This window comes from Emys orbicularis, chromosome 14 (assembly GCF_028017835.1).
Source record: "Emys orbicularis isolate rEmyOrb1 chromosome 14, rEmyOrb1.hap1, whole genome shotgun sequence".
In the NCBI taxonomy this organism is placed as follows: Eukaryota; Metazoa; Chordata; order Testudines; family Emydidae; genus Emys; species Emys orbicularis.
This window is the reverse complement of record NC_088696.1, coordinates 3,195,955-3,210,557: the sequence shown is the minus strand read 5'-3', so window position 1 is coordinate 3,210,557 and position 14,603 is coordinate 3,195,955. Positions and strand designations below refer to the sequence as shown.

At 58.7% G+C, this 14,603-nt stretch overlaps 2 protein-coding genes across 2 annotated transcripts in view; both read left to right on the top strand.

Moving 5' to 3' along the window:
• Nucleotides 1–10,978, top strand: part of CDH1 (cadherin 1) — a 42,378-nt gene extending 31,400 nt beyond the window's left edge. Inside the window, exons 7-16 of the mRNA XM_065416493.1 lie at nucleotides 326–501; nucleotides 1,381–1,509; nucleotides 2,747–2,932; nucleotides 3,810–4,054; nucleotides 5,353–5,495; nucleotides 6,753–6,977; nucleotides 7,788–8,012; nucleotides 8,282–8,412; nucleotides 9,335–9,478; nucleotides 10,769–10,978. Of these exons, the coding sequence (XP_065272565.1) occupies nucleotides 326–501; nucleotides 1,381–1,509; nucleotides 2,747–2,932; nucleotides 3,810–4,054; nucleotides 5,353–5,495; nucleotides 6,753–6,977; nucleotides 7,788–8,012; nucleotides 8,282–8,412; nucleotides 9,335–9,478; nucleotides 10,769–10,978 (1,814 nt within the window). The remainder of the gene's footprint in view (nucleotides 1–325; nucleotides 502–1,380; nucleotides 1,510–2,746; nucleotides 2,933–3,809; nucleotides 4,055–5,352; nucleotides 5,496–6,752; nucleotides 6,978–7,787; nucleotides 8,013–8,281; nucleotides 8,413–9,334; nucleotides 9,479–10,768) is intronic.
• Nucleotides 10,979–14,222: 3,244 nt separating this feature from the next.
• The window catches only part of TANGO6 (transport and golgi organization 6 homolog), an 87,364-nt gene continuing 86,983 nt past the window's right edge, over nucleotides 14,223–14,603 (top strand). Inside the window, exon 1 of the mRNA XM_065416564.1 lies at nucleotides 14,223–14,309. Within this exon, the coding sequence (XP_065272636.1) occupies nucleotides 14,234–14,309 (76 nt within the window). The 5' untranslated portion in view covers nucleotides 14,223–14,233. The remainder of the gene's footprint in view (nucleotides 14,310–14,603) is intronic.

The following is a 14,603-nucleotide window of genomic DNA, read 5'->3' as shown; positions in this document are numbered from 1 at the left end:
AAATTGTGCCGTCTGTTTACCTGTGAGACGCTCGTAGGGCTTTAGTCTTTGTATCGCCCCAGTGAGATCGATGGCTCTGGGCCGACGGCTCAGCCTGCGCTGCCCCGAGGCGCTTACAAGCTTATTCCCCTTCTTTGGTGACTGCAGAGAAGAATTGGCAGACGTTAGGGATGGGAAATGCCTGGTGGTTGATCTAGTCACCTTCCCCCATTCCCCTTGGTGGGCCAGGGCGGGATTGTTCCTGGCAGTACGTCCTGGAGAATCGTCTCCAATCTCATTTTGTCCTAGAACTAGAAAAATAGTGTTACTCTAAACTCATGCCTAGGTACCTCTGTGATGCAAGTGACAGCCACAGATGCAGATGACAGTGTAAACACCTACAATGGGGTCATTACTTACTCCATCCTGCAGCAGATACCTGAACAACCCCACAGCCAGATGTTCGCCATCAACTCTGAGAATGGCGTCATCAGTGTGATTGAAACTGGGCTGGACAGAGAGGTGAGTGCCGCAGCATTGGGTCGGAGGCACGTCCGTGTGTTACGTTTGCGCAGAGCGGATGGACGGCCCTAGGTTCGGAAGGGCGAGCTCCGCACTGAGACGCATTGGGAGTGGCGGGCGCAATCCGTGTCATGCTGCAGGATATCTTTGGCAAACTTCCCGCTGTCTCCATTTGTCCTGGGCGCTTGTGCCACGTTAGACTCGTGCTGAGTGAATTGTGCTTGGCGGGGAGGCAGTGGGGGGTTCAACAGGTACCTCTGCAGCGCTAGAAACTGACCGCCTCCTTCCCCCCCCCCCCCCCGGGAGGCCTGATCGTTTGGCTGTGTTCGGTCAATTCAGCTAATTTAAATGTATCAAATCTCAGCCCCACGTTGGGTTTTGTAGAAACACGCTGTTGCCATGGAATTGAACAGAGGATCTTGTCTACTGATCAAGGGAAACCCACTTTCTAACAAATAGAAAGTGAAACTGATGTCATTGATTAATTGTCCAAGCCCAGATAGATGTGCAGAAACCCCCAAGCTTAAAATGCTCTTGGCTACCAATGTGAAATATTGACTTTTAGCAGAGGGGACAATGACAGCTTGCCTGCTGAATTGAGAAGCAGGTTCCCTTACCTGTTACTGCTGGGTTTCAGTGGCTGAAACGCCCCAGAGAGGGCACCCGCAGTCAGAAGAGTGGTGCTGCTTGATCGCTGAGTTCAGGAGCTCTCACCTCCTGTCTCACCTGCTGGCTGCTCTGACAGCGATGAAACTAATCATAAAAAGTTCCCCCGAGAGGAAGAGAGGCGGGGCCTGCCAAAGCCCGTCCCCAGCCAGTATTGCAGCAGCCTGACGTCTCCTCTGGGTGCTAACCAAAAGTGACTTTTGTGGCTTGCAGACGATCCCCAACTACACGCTGATTGTCCAGGCTGCCGACTTACGAGGCGAAGGTTTTACTACCTCAGCCACAGCAATGATTGAAGTCACCGACACCAACGATAACGCTCCAGTGTTCGACCCACTCACGGTAACGTAATCTCTCGTCTGCTTCTCTCTCTGTTCGCACTACCCGGGTCGGGAGCTCCACTCCCACCACCGCGGATTTCATTAGCTACATCTGTGCAAAGAGTTAATTAGATGCCTGACAAAACTGTCCAGTTACTCAACCCCAGACTTGGTGAAGAATCAAAGGGACAGAATTAGTCCATGGGGTTAGAGAATCAAATTCTTCTGTGCCAAAAAAATTCGCCTCTAACTGGAAGTTGCCTGAACTTGCTCCCTTTAGGAACGTGAGTGAAAGGCAAACATAACATCAACCTCACTGAAGTACCGCCAGCCATTGGGGGAGCTGGGGACCTGCTTGCTGTGTGTGTTCGTACCTGAGTGCTGAGAGCCAGATCCTAGCTCAGCATAGCTACGTTGAAGCCAGTGGAAATTGCTGATTTCCCCTAGCTGTGGATCCTGGCCCTGGGCGTGTAGTTATGGAATAGCAGCGGCAGGGACAGACGGCTTCTGTCACTGGACCGCTCAGTGCAACTTTCCATCCCCCGCCCCCAGTGTACCGGCCCCCTTGAGGAGCGTGTACAGCTCTGGGTCCAACGGCGCTCCCTGGAAATAGGTGCCGCTTGTGACAGCCAGGCCCGTGATTCTGGGCCAGGATCTCCAGCTGGGGTTCCCTTTGGAGCCCAGCAGCTGAAGCAGTTGCATTCTGCACCTGTGTGGAGAAGGCTTCGTTGTTTTAAAAATCAATGGGATTCTGGGACTGCGAGAAGTGCTCCGGCGCATAGGCGCCGACTCCATGGGTGCTCTGGGGCTGGAGCACCCACGGGGAAAAATTGGTGGGTGCTGTGCACCCAGCAGCAGCCAAGCTCCCCGCCCCTGCTCACCTCCGCTCCGCCTCCTCCGCTGAGCGCGCCACATCCCCGTTTCTCCTCCCAGCGCTTCCCGCCGTGAAACAGCTGTTTGGTGGCGTAACAAGCTGTGGAAGAGAGGGGGGAGGAGCGGGAACAGGGCGTGCTCAGTGGAAGAGGCTGGGCCGGGGTGGGGATTTGGGGAAGGAGTCCAATAGGGGCGGGGGGGTGAAGTTGGGGCGGGGACTTTGGGGAAGGGGTTGGAATGGGGGTGGAGTCGGGGTGGTGCTGGGGGCCGAGGGGGGTCGAACACCCGCCGGCGCCTGGAGAAGTTGGCGCCTATACTCCAGTGGCTGCGCAGTAACCAGCTAGCCAGAGCGGCACCCTGCATCCAGCCTGTCCCTTCTATTGCAGTACCAAGCCACGGTGCCCGAGAACGAAGTGGGGGTGCTGGTTGACAGGCTGCATGTGACGGACAAGGACAAGCAGGGTTCTCCGGCCTGGCGGGTGAAGTACGAGATCGTGAGAGGGAACGAAGGGGGCTTTTTCACCATAACCACAGACCCCAACAACAACGACGGGCTCCTGAAAACTGCCCAGGTGAGTCGTGCCCACCCAGCGCTGCCTCCGCTCCCGCGCCCCACCTTGACGTCACTGACTTCGAAAATGCTACAGTCCGGTGGGGACGTCTCCCGGGGTCCTCGGCTGCACTGCTTCCCCCTCCTGCACGCACCTGCGTTCACCCCAGGAACGTAAACCGGCCCAGCTCAGCCCGCCACTGCTCTCGCTCTCAGGAGCACGATCCCCAGCAGAGGGTGCCCTGGGGAGCTCCCAGTTTGGGTCCCCAGAGCCCTGCTGCGTGTGAATCCTTCCCCGGGAAGGTACGGCTCTGTCTGGGGTCGCAGGGGCTTACCCTTAGCCCCCCCAGGCCCAGCTCTACTGAGACTTACTCTTCTGAATCTCTTCCCAGCACTGCTTGGGGGGGGCTGTCTGGCAGGATGGACTCGGGGCTTTAGGTTCCCAAATTCCCCCCCTCCCCCCTCTGGATCTGGTTAGGGGCTGTGGGCCTGCCATCAGGGGACAGGGCTCGGTGCACTAAGGCCCTGGGGAACTGCACCAAAGAGCCGGGAGGGAGCGCGGTCGGGGGATTGGACCAGGGGCCTGGGAGTTGAGCAATCCTGCCACAGCGCTTCAGAGCAGTGCGAGGGGGAGGGTTCTCCCTCGCGGGGGCAAGTGCACATAGAGCACTCAGGGGGGCTTGGACGGAAGGCACCCGGGGAAGCGCTTCCCGAAGCGAGCCTGCTGATGGGCGGAGTTCCTCTGCCGCAGGGTTAGTGTGTCCTTCCCCCAAGGGCAGGATGAATAGCCTCCCAGCCGTTCCGAGTGCTGCTCCGCGCCGGGAATTCTCCCGGGCGTTAGCAGGGTTTATATTGTGTCTCTCCTGGAAAGCTGACTCCTTCCTTTGCATCCTTTCCAGGGCCTGGATTTTGAGGTGCAAAGGCAGTTCATCCTCCACGTTGCTGCAACGAACGACATTCCCTTCTCCGTGCCTCTCCCGACTTCCACAGCCACCGTCACTGTGAACGTTGAGGATGTGAACGAAGCCCCAGTCTTTGATCCGCCTATCAAAAGCGCAGTGGTCTCAGAGGACTTGCCTGTGGGACAGCAAGTCACCTCCTACACGGCCCGGGACCCAGATAAGAGCCAGACGCAGACAATCAAGTAAGGGCGGGAATGCTGCAGAGAAGCCTTGCCAGGCTCCAGGGACTGAGCTCACAGCAGCCACTTGATTTGTGCATCAGCTGCTCAGGCCACCCCAAATCAGTCCAGAAATGCTGCACAGCAAACACAATGTGGCCTGTGCACGGCCTGTCCCATGGGCCCCGGGGAAAGCCAGGCACTAAGGAGGTTGTTGGCAAACGCCTCCTTCCTGCATCGGAAATCATCTCAAATCTCAATCACCTGCTCTCTTGAAAGGAAATAAAGGCAAATTCTCCGGGCAGATCAGTGGTACGATTGCCCTGCCAAAACTCAGACCTAACTTTGCACAATCTACCTTCATGCTTGAAAATTGGGTAACTGGAAATATACCGAGCTGGCTGTTTGCCCAGCTAACCAAGCAGCTCAGGGGCGTAGCTATGTGTGCGGCACAGCCAAGCCGCCGGCAGCTCCAGGCCAACCAAGCTGCTGCCTGGTGACACGAAGGCCGGGTCTGCGCTACAGAGTTAGGTTGACGTAAGGCAGCTTACATCTCCCCGTGTAAGCGTCTACACTAAAATGTAGCTCTCACCGATGTAAGTCACCCACTACGCCGACTTAATAACTCCACCTCCGCGAGAGGCGTTGTGCTTCGTCGATGTAGTGTCCGTGTAGACACCGTGTCATTGACATTGCCTGTTGGCTGTCAGCTCTGCGTGGGGCTCAACGCTGGACACCCCATCCCCCACCCCCCGGCAGCAGGGCTCCCAGCTGTCAGGCCCAGGGCAGCAGGGCTCCAGGGGTCAGTGCCCCACTTAAGTGCTTCTGCCTCTGACAGAAGGAGCAAGTGTGACGTGAAACAGTGTTTTAATGACTGTGCTGCCTGAACGTCGACGTAATTTTGTAGTGTAGGCACGGCCAACTCTACCCATCCACACCTCTGTCCTGAGCTCTTCCCTTCAGTCCCTTTATGCTGCGGCTCTTGGGACTTCTCTTTCTCTCTCACTGGCTGGAGGGCAAGTAAACAGCCCTTCTGGGCTGAAATGAGACAAGCTGCATTCCTGCCAGCAGTCTGCGAGAGAGAGTGAACCCCAGCAAGCACCTGAGAGCCCCCGGCAGGGTGGTGACCGGTCCTCTCCTGCAGGGGACGTAAGCATGAAAGGGGCCAGTTGTTTATAGTCGCAAACCTAGTTGGCGAGATTTCAGCCTTAAACTCTCACTGGCAAATTCATTTCACGCTTCCATAGAGCACTGCCCACCTGCTCAGCCCCCGCCCCGCATGCTGGACCTTTCTCCTCATCCCTGCTTGCCCTCCTCTCCAGGTACAGCATGGGGAGCGACCCTGCAGGGTGGCTGGCTATTGACCCCGAAAATGGCATCATCACGGCAAAACTCCCTCTGGACAGGGAGTCGAGCTTCGTAGTCAACAACACCTACAAGGCCATAGTCCTGGCTGTCGACTCAGGTAAAGACTCGCGGCTTCCTCTTGTTTCGGGCCCCTGTTCTCTGTGTGAGCAACTGCCTGTGTGATGGGTTGTAAGGCAGGGATCGCGCGCGACTCTCCGGCAGCAGCGCTGCCTTCACGCTGTGTTTGGATAGAGAAAAGAGTGAAACCCTCGCCTTGTGCTTCCGCAGCGGCTCTCCTCCCCCAAGCCTTGCACTGCTCCACAGAGTAGAGAGCCAGGAGCTGCTACCCCGGCGGTGGGGAAAGTGGCGTACGAGCCCCTGGCTGCACTGTATAATATTCTGGGACAGGAAAAGGAAAAATAGTGCCCAGTGGACACTGCTGGGGCAAAACGTAACTGGCCATGACGCCAGGGCTAATGCCACAGGAAATGGAATGGCCCCACGTGGTCTGCACTCTGCTCAGAGACAGAGATGGACTGAATCAGAGCTCTGAGAACGCTCACGAAAGCATGGCACCGTTTAAGGCAGGAGTGGGCAAACTACAGTTCGGGGGCCACATCCAGCCCATCAAACCTTTCAATCTGGCCCTCGAGCTCCTGCCGGGGAGCGGGGTCAGGGGCTTGCCCCGTTCTGCGGCTTCCGGAAGCAGCGGCATGTCTCCCCTCCGGTTCCTACGCATAGGGGCAGCCGGGGGCTCCGCATGCTGCCCCCGCCCCAAGCGTCGGCTCTGCAGGTCCCACAGCCAAGGGGGGGACAGGCTGCTGCTTCCGGGAGCTGCTTGAGGTAAGCGCCACCCGGAGCCTGCACCCCATCCCCCTGCTCCAGCCCTGATCCCCCTCTTGCCCTCCGAACCCCTCGGTCCCAGCCTGGAGCACCCTCCTGCACCCCAAACCCCTCATCCCCAGCCCCACCCCAGAGCCCGCACCCCCAGCTGGAGCCCTCACCCCCCCGACCCCCAACCGCTTGTCCCAGCCCAGAGCCCCCTCCCGCACCCTGAACTCCTCATTTCTGGCCCCACCCCAGTGCCCGCACCCCCAGCCGGAGCCCTCACCCCCACCCCCAATTTTGTGAGCATTCATGACCTGCCATACATTTCCCTACCCAGATGTGGCCCTCGGGCCAAAAAGTTTGCCCACCCCTGGTTTAAGGCCATCAGCCCAGCTCCCCCCCGCCCCGGCGCATCTGATCACAAGGTTCTCCCCCAGCTGCCCATGCAGTGCACATACCCAGCTGTGGGAGGCGGCTGGGCGGCAGCAGAGGCGCGTGTGGGATTCTGGGGTCCCCTGCACTGAGCCGTGGTGTCGCTCTCCCTTAGGGCAGCCGTCGGCCACCGGCACGGGGACCTTGCTGCTGACCCTCGAGGATGTGAATGACAACGGGCCAGTGCCAGAGCCACGGGAATTTTACATCTGCAATCAGAACCCAGTGGTCCAGTTGTTAAATATTGTGGACCCGGACCTTCCCCCCAACACCGGCCCCTTCAAGGTGGACCTGCTGCACGGCTCCGGCTCCAACTGGACAGCAACTGTGAACGCCCTGGGTAAGGGGCTGGGCCGCTGTGCGCCCCTCTCGGCTTGTCCTGCTGCGAAGCAGTCAGTCAGTTGCGGGGGGAGCTACCCCACGCTGGCGTTCCCACTTGGGCTGGTGGCCCAGGGGCTGTGGGGTAGAACTGGGCCCATCCGCCGGTTCTTTGTTGCTTTGTTTGACTTGCCAAAAGGCCAGTGGAGCCATAAGGCCTTTCCAGTTACTGCTTGTGCTCCCCCCACCCCCAGCAGAGCGAGGGGCAGGGACCCCAGTCCCCTCTGGGGCCTGGTGCGTTCTCACTAACCTGCCCAGCCGCCGCTCCTCAGGAGAATGTGAGAGCTCTGGAGCAGGCATGTGTCTGCTGGGCCGCTCTTCAGGTGCCAGCTAACCCTACTGGTCTCCTGAACCCACAGCGGGTACCTGAGGGTAGAGCCCCCCGTGAAGGACCCCGAACGTGTGAAGGGGGCTCAGGCTTCGCCACTCCCGCTGGGCCTGCTGGTTGTAGCCAGTGGCAGCTCCACCCCTCTAATGCCCCCAAGGCCAGTTACACTGCCAGCTGTAAGTGTTGCTAGCTTCCCCCCCCACCCCCACGAACCCCACGCTCCGTAAACCTCCCTGCAGGAGCTGGGCTTTGCGGACAGCCAGGCCCTCCCAGCGGGGAGGCTGCTCTGCAGCGTGTCTGGCCATAGAGCTGGAGGGGCTGGCGGCTTTGGCCTCCCCCCGCGCCGGGGTCCTGCAGCGGTGCTGTGACTGCCCGCCTCCAGGATCCCGTCCCTTTCCCTGGAGCGTGTTTCTGACTCGAGCCCTGAATCCTGCTCTCCCCCAGGAGGGAACCTGGCCTTAAAGCTTACCAAATACCTGGAGTCAGGAGACTACAGCATCATCCTGCAGCTGGTGGACAACCAGGGTAAACCCCAGGTGACGACTGTCAAAGCCATTGTGTGCGACTGTGATGGGGAAGCCAGGAACTGCGAGAAGAGAGCAGCCATCGCGGGCGGCCTGGGGATCCCGGCCATCCTGGGGATTCTCGGGGGAATCCTTGCCTTGCTGAGTGAGTACCGCGGGCGGAGTCCCCTCCCCTCGGGGAGAAGCAAAGAGCCTCCCGCGCCTGCCAAGCGAGTGACTGTCGCGAAGGGCCTTAACCTCAGACTCACGGCAACTGCTGAAATGACTCCCAGCGCAGCGTGCGCCGTTGTCTGAGCGCTCCCTGGCTGGAGCAGTGCGTCAGGGGGAACTGCTCCCATGCTCTAGCGCCTGGCCTGGCGGTGCGGGTTGCTGGCCCCCCCAGATAACGGCAATGCTTTCACTCCCTCTTTCTAGTCCTGCTGCTGCTGCTGCTGCTCTTCGTGAGGAAGAGGAAGGTGGTGAAGGAGCCCTTGCTTCTCCCCGAGGACGACACTCGAGACAACGTCTATCACTACGACGAGGAGGGCGGTGGGGAGGAAGACCAGGTGGGTGGAGCTCGGAAGCCGTTGCTTCAGGAAGGCCCTGCTCTCGGGGGGCAGCGCGGCTCCCCTGCGTGCGGCTGGCGCTCTGCGCTGAACGTCTCCAGCCAGAGAGCATCGCAGGGACCTGCTCCGGACGCAGGCAGGGTGGCCTCTCTTGGTGCAGCCAGGCTCACGTGGCCTGGCCGAGGTCACACAGTGGGTCAGTGGCACTGCCGAGCTCTGAAACCAGGATCCTCTCGATCCAGCCGCTCGCTGGGATGATTGGCTCTGCCGGTATCCAACCTCGCTCCGCGCACGCGCACGCCGCCATCACCCAGGGCCTTGGTCGCCAGCTGCCCCCTCAGATCTCGGACACCCCCCACGTCAGCCCCTCCGCCGTGGGCCAGGCCGTTCGGACAGCCCGTGTGTGACTCGCTCGGCGCGTTGAGCGCGTGCGGCCGATGCACGGGGGGCGGGGCCTGCGGAGCTGCGCTGCGTCTCTGGGTTCGGTTCCCCAGCGTGGCCCTGACAACGCTGCCCTCGGCTTCTCGTGGCCGGTAACGTCGGATTTGCTTGTGCTTCTAGCACTGACATGAGCCAGTTATGGAAGAGGAGGAGGAGGAGACATGAAAACCCACCCCGGCCTTCAGCGCTCCAACCCCCGACCCCTCCTCCCACGGCCCAGTGTTGTCCTTCCGCTACCGCTTCCCTGCAGGCCTCGGGACAGAGCAGGTCTCTGCCGTGCCCCTGTGCAGGGCTGAGAGCGGGACACACCCCGAGGGAGGCGCTGCTGTGGGGTGACTGTGCAGTGGTGGGGGGAGTTCCTGCTCTTGGGCCCTGCCTGAGGCCCCCCCCTTTACAACCTTGCTTTGCCTGCGGCTCGCAGAACAGCCTGGCTTTCTCCTGCTCGTTTCCTGACATCCCACCTCTTCTCCCTCCTCCGCAGGACTACGACCTGAGCCAGCTGCACCGCGGCCTGGATGCTCGGCCTGAGGTGACCCGCAACGACGTCGTCCCGACTCTCATGCCAGCCCCGCAGTACCGGCCACGCCCCACCAACCCCGACGAGATCGGCAACTTCATCGATGAGGTGAGTGGGGCAGGCAGAGGAGTCGGTTACTCAGAGCTCTCTCTGTTAGCAAGGCTTCCCGTTGGCTTGGGCTGTGCAGCAGAATCCATTGCTGCAGGCGGGGCTGTGCGAAAACCCTTCCTTAGAGCCTGCCCCAGAATTCCTAAGGCTCTGTCTCTGCGCCCAGTGGGGACACTAAAGCCAAAGACCCAGAGCGTGAAACTCACCGGGGCCAGGGCATTCTCGGTGTCAGGCCCTGGCTAGGGAGTGCTTTCCTGCAGCTTACGACTTGCCCCCTTCAGAGCGTGATGCACAGCCCTTCTCTTCCTCCCCCCGCACCCCAGTAGCGAAGGCAGAGAGAAGTCTGATTGCCATCCATTACAATGCTTGGAACTCAGCATTTTAATTCTCTTGGTGACAGCTCTGGGATCCCCTCGCAGCTGTGTGCAGTACCAGGGCGTGCCAGAGACATGGTCAGGACTGGGGGGCCAAGCCCACAGGGACAAAGGGAGGGGGAGATGGCATTCCTGCTGAGCGTCCTTGGGGGAGGTCGAGTGCCCAGCTGGATTGCCCCCGCACACACCCCTTGGGGGGACTCAGGTGCCATTCCCAGAAGACTGCCCAGATCATCATGGTAGTGTTGGCCCTCTCGTTCCTCATCTGCTTCTATCAGCTGTGAAATAGTTACATGGTGGTCTGTAAATCACCGTCCTGTCACCCTGGGAATGGGGCAGAGCACCGCTGTCTTGGCTATTGGTTCAGGCTGCTTGCAGACGCCTGCCTGTCTGTCCCGAAGAGATGGGTACCAGTGGAGCTGCAGCAAAGCAAACCCCCAGTTTACATGTGCTGCCCCAGCGTGACCTGGCACCTGCCGCAGAGTGGCCCTTAGCCCTGTTGTAACCTGGGATAAGCCGCACCCGTGTACAGCGCATCTACGCTGGGGTGTGCACTGCTATGAATACCCCCAGTGCTGACAGGGCTCTGGGTGGATCCCCTGCACCTCTTCACAGTCAGCTCCTGTTGTGAAGGGTTCCTTGTGGTCACGAGAGCTCGAGGTTTAAGTTTCTTCCAAAGAGAAGCCGAGTCTCTAGCACGAGATGCCAGCTCCCGTGGGTGCTGGGTGCCGGGGCTGCTCACTGCGATGCAGGTACAGAGGGTGCAGGAAGGGCCGATTCTGGGACAGCAGACCTGTACTGCCCCTCCATTTAAAGTCTGCCTGAGATTCTCCTGAGGGCATCCCCCGAATGGCACCTCTAGGCAGGGCGAAGCTGTTGCTCTAGCTCACGATTTAACGCTCCTCCCCACCCCCAGAACCTGAAGGCGGCCGACACTGACCCCACCGCCCCGCCGTACGACTCCCTGCTGGTGTTTGACTACGAGGGCAGCGGCTCCGAGGCGGCCTCGCTCAGCTCCCTCAACTCCTCCTCTGACCAGGACCAGGACTATGACTACCTGAACGACTGGGGCGGCCGCTTCAAGAAGCTGGCTGACATGTACGGCGGGGGCGAGGACGAGGAGTAGGCGCCGCCTGTGTGTTCGGGCTGCAGCCGGGCGACACGTGTGAGAAATGTCGCTGCGGCCCGTTCGACACAGACCAGCAAGGTTGCTGCTCTTCCCGAGTGGGCTGGATGGCTGAAATTCCCTTTCCTTAGCAGACAATCGCACTACGTGAATCTGTCGTCCTCGCAGTCCTGGCTCAGTTTCTTCAGCCCCCGTCGTTCAGCCGTGGATAGCCAGTGCTTTCCAGGTTAATGGGGGCGGGGGGAATTCTGTTTCGGGGGCATCCAGATTTCGGTCAACCAAGGGCCTTGGTGGCAGCCTTCCCAGAACACTCTGCACTTTGACAGCTTCACTGTAGGGGCTGCAGGTCCCATCGTGCTCAAGGCAGAGCAAGGCACGCTGGGATCGACAGCCTCCACAGATTGACTGTTTCTAGGAGAAGGCAGACCTGGGCTGCTCTCTAGAAGCACAGGCCACAGCCCAGTTCTGTTTCCTCTCGTGCGGCTGGGGAGCTCCTGGCTGCTGTTACTTCCCCCAGACGGCCAGGCGCTTCCACTTCCCTGTGCCCTCGTGGGTGAGCACTCACACGCACCTGCTAAATGGCCTAGTCTTGCTGCTTTGCAGCACACCGGGCAAGGGGTGCCCAGAGAACGCACTCACAGCATCTTCACCTGCCCTGCATCTCTTGCTGCAGGCCTCCCAGGACAGGGGCCTGCTAACTTCTGGGGGCTCCTCTCTTCCAGCGGTGTCATTAACAGGTAATCATTTCCCCGGTGCTCTCAGAATACCTCATTCCGAATACAGGAAGCCGAGCGGGAAACTCCCCTCCACCAGTGTACGGGATTTGTTCACTTTTTAACACCACCCACTGTGTGGTTCGGTGCTGCGTGTGCCCACGGAGTAGATTCTGAAGAGCAAGCGTGAAGTAGCCTTTCTCAGTAACCGTGGCGATCAGCTACCGCTGGGCCAGTCTGGAACACAGCCAAATTGCAGGGGACTTTGCCAGGGATATTTTTTATTTAATTTTCAGATGCCACTTATTTTTTAATATTACCATTACCCTTAAACAAGAGCTGCACTTTGATACGTTTAGCACTGTGCCAACCCAAAGATGAGGGTAGCCCTCTTACTAAGCAATCACAGTCACGGGAGATATGGGGGAGAGCCCCCAGGAAATCCTCAGGGAACGGACAGTAGATTCACACCCTTTCCTGGAGAGGAACCCCAGGACTCACTTCGGGAGCTCTGCTGGCAACTGCCCAAATACCTTTGTATGCTGATTTTAATGAATCCAGCTCGTCCCTGTCCATGCGTTCATGTGCTCGGAAAGTGATGATAATTTGTTTCTGTGCGCTGCAGTAGTGCCTTTCCATTTCTCTAAATAGAGTTCAGTGTTCTTCCCCACCCCCTACACTTTGCCATGCACTCCTTACCCCTCCAAAAAAACTGGATTATAGACCAACTCTTAAGTAAAGCGCTGCAGAGGGCTGTCATCTGTCCTCTGCCGACTGGAGGTGTGACTCTGAAGAAGTGTCACAAGATGTTAGTGCCTAGTACACTTGGGGCTCTGCATAAATAAATGCAATGTCTAAAACCTGACTGTCAGCCAGTTTGATGCTATATTTTTGTATAAAGTTGTTCATTCATATTTCTGAATAGGGGAGAGAGGATCTATAAAATTACCAGCCAATACCATGCCATGTTCTTTTCACATAGTATTTAGCAGGATGTCTTATTTGATTTAATAGCTATAGGCCGATTTATATTTTTCCATTGTGGCTACTTCCTTCAGTGTGTTGTCTAATCTCGACCGTGTGCAGTGTAATTACTGTGCAATGGAGCTTTTAAAAAAATGAAATTGCTTTAGTTGGTTTCTAAACTGTTTATTTGGCTGCCTTAATACTTTGTACCTTTCTGTGACGGGGAATGGTGGGACCCAAAGGAAGCTCAGAGAACAGCAATAGCTTTGTGTCAATCTGACATTTTTATAACATTTTAATAAATTTGTTTTAAAAAAAACCTTTTCTCTTTTAATGTTAAGGCTAAAAGTCTCTGCACAGGTTTTGCTGCCCTTAGCTCATTGTACATATCCTCTAGAACAGTGGTTCTCAAACTTTTTTCCCCACAGACCACTTGAAAATTGCTGAGGGTCTCGGCAGACCACTTAATGATCTTTCCAAATGTACTATTAGCTAACTATTGTAAAGCGCTTTGGATAAAAGGGCTACATTAAAAAAAAAATCAATTTTGTTGGTTCTACAAATAAAAGCACACAACTCATATTTTAATATCTATAGTCTTATCTTTCTAACGCAATGGATGTGCCCTCTCTCCCCCGCTGCGGCAGCCCCCGAGCTGGGTCTGGGAAGGAGGGGGGGGTCTCTCCCTCTGTCCCCTGCTGCAGCAGCCCTCGAGCTGGGACTGGGAAGGAGGGGGGTCTCTCCCTCTCCGCAGTCTTGGAGCTGGGGAAAGTCACCTCTTTCTCTGTCCGCCACAGCCCTGCACGTCCCAAATTTCCCCCACCCCCTTCTTCTCACCCCACTGCCCCCTCCCACATACCCCTTATTCCCCCCAAGGCCACCACCTCACCTTACAAGTGCATCTTCTCCAGGGTCCAGGCACCTAATTAGTGGAGCCATGCCCGGCGCGGCTCCACTAGTTAGGTGGGTGGCCTTTCATTCTCTCGTGTGCGGCCGCCCAGGCACGCACCTTAGCGGGAACCATCTACGGACCACCTGAATGGAGCTCACAGCAGAGGTGCCGACTTCTGCTGCCTCCGGTGGGTGCTCAAGCCCCCTCTGCCCCTGGCCCTATTCCAACCTCTTCCCCAAATCCCGGCCCCACCTCCGCCCCTGAGCGCCGGGTTCCTGCTCCTCCCTCCCTCCCGGAGCTTGTTATGCCGTGAAACAGCTGTTTTGGGGACAAGGCTGGGAGGTAGGCGGAGGAGTGAGGACGTGGGGAGCTTGGCTGCCGGTGGGTGCTTCAGCCGGGCGGGAAGAGCCAAGCCCTGAACCACGCTGCAAGCTAACTAACTGCGCACGGCCTGACCCTCCCAAGATGGCGGGAAGACAGCCCCATGGGGCTGCGTTAGTCTGACCCTCCCAAGATGGCGGTAGGGCCATTCCTCTCTTCCCCCCACAGGGCTGCGCTGGTTTGACCCTTCCAAGATGGCGGTAGGCCAGTCCTGCTCCCCCCCGTAGAGCTGAGTTGGCCAGACCCTCCCAAGATGGCGTCTCGGCGCGCTATTTTGCGCAGGCGCAGTGGGCTCGGAGCGCTATGGCCGGGAGTTTGAAGCTGGAGCGGGTGGTGGACGCGCTGGCGCTGCTGCTGGGGAGGCCCGGAGGAGGCACCGGTGAGAGGGGCCGCTCCCTTCAGCGGGGCGGGGACTGTGGGGCTCGCATGTTGGGGTCCCCCCACCACTCCCCCTGAAGGAGTCTGCCGCCCCCCCTACAGGAGTCCCCCCCTTGCCCTTAGCAGCCCCTCCCCGCCCCCCATTGCCTGTGTGGGCCCCCGCCCCCCCATTGCCCTCAGCAGCCCCCCCCGCCCTCCATTGCTCCCCCCTCTGCCCCTCCCTCACAACGGGACCCCCGTCTTCTCCTCGTTCGCCACCATGGGGCAGGCCCCCCCTTTTCCTGCACCCCCTTCT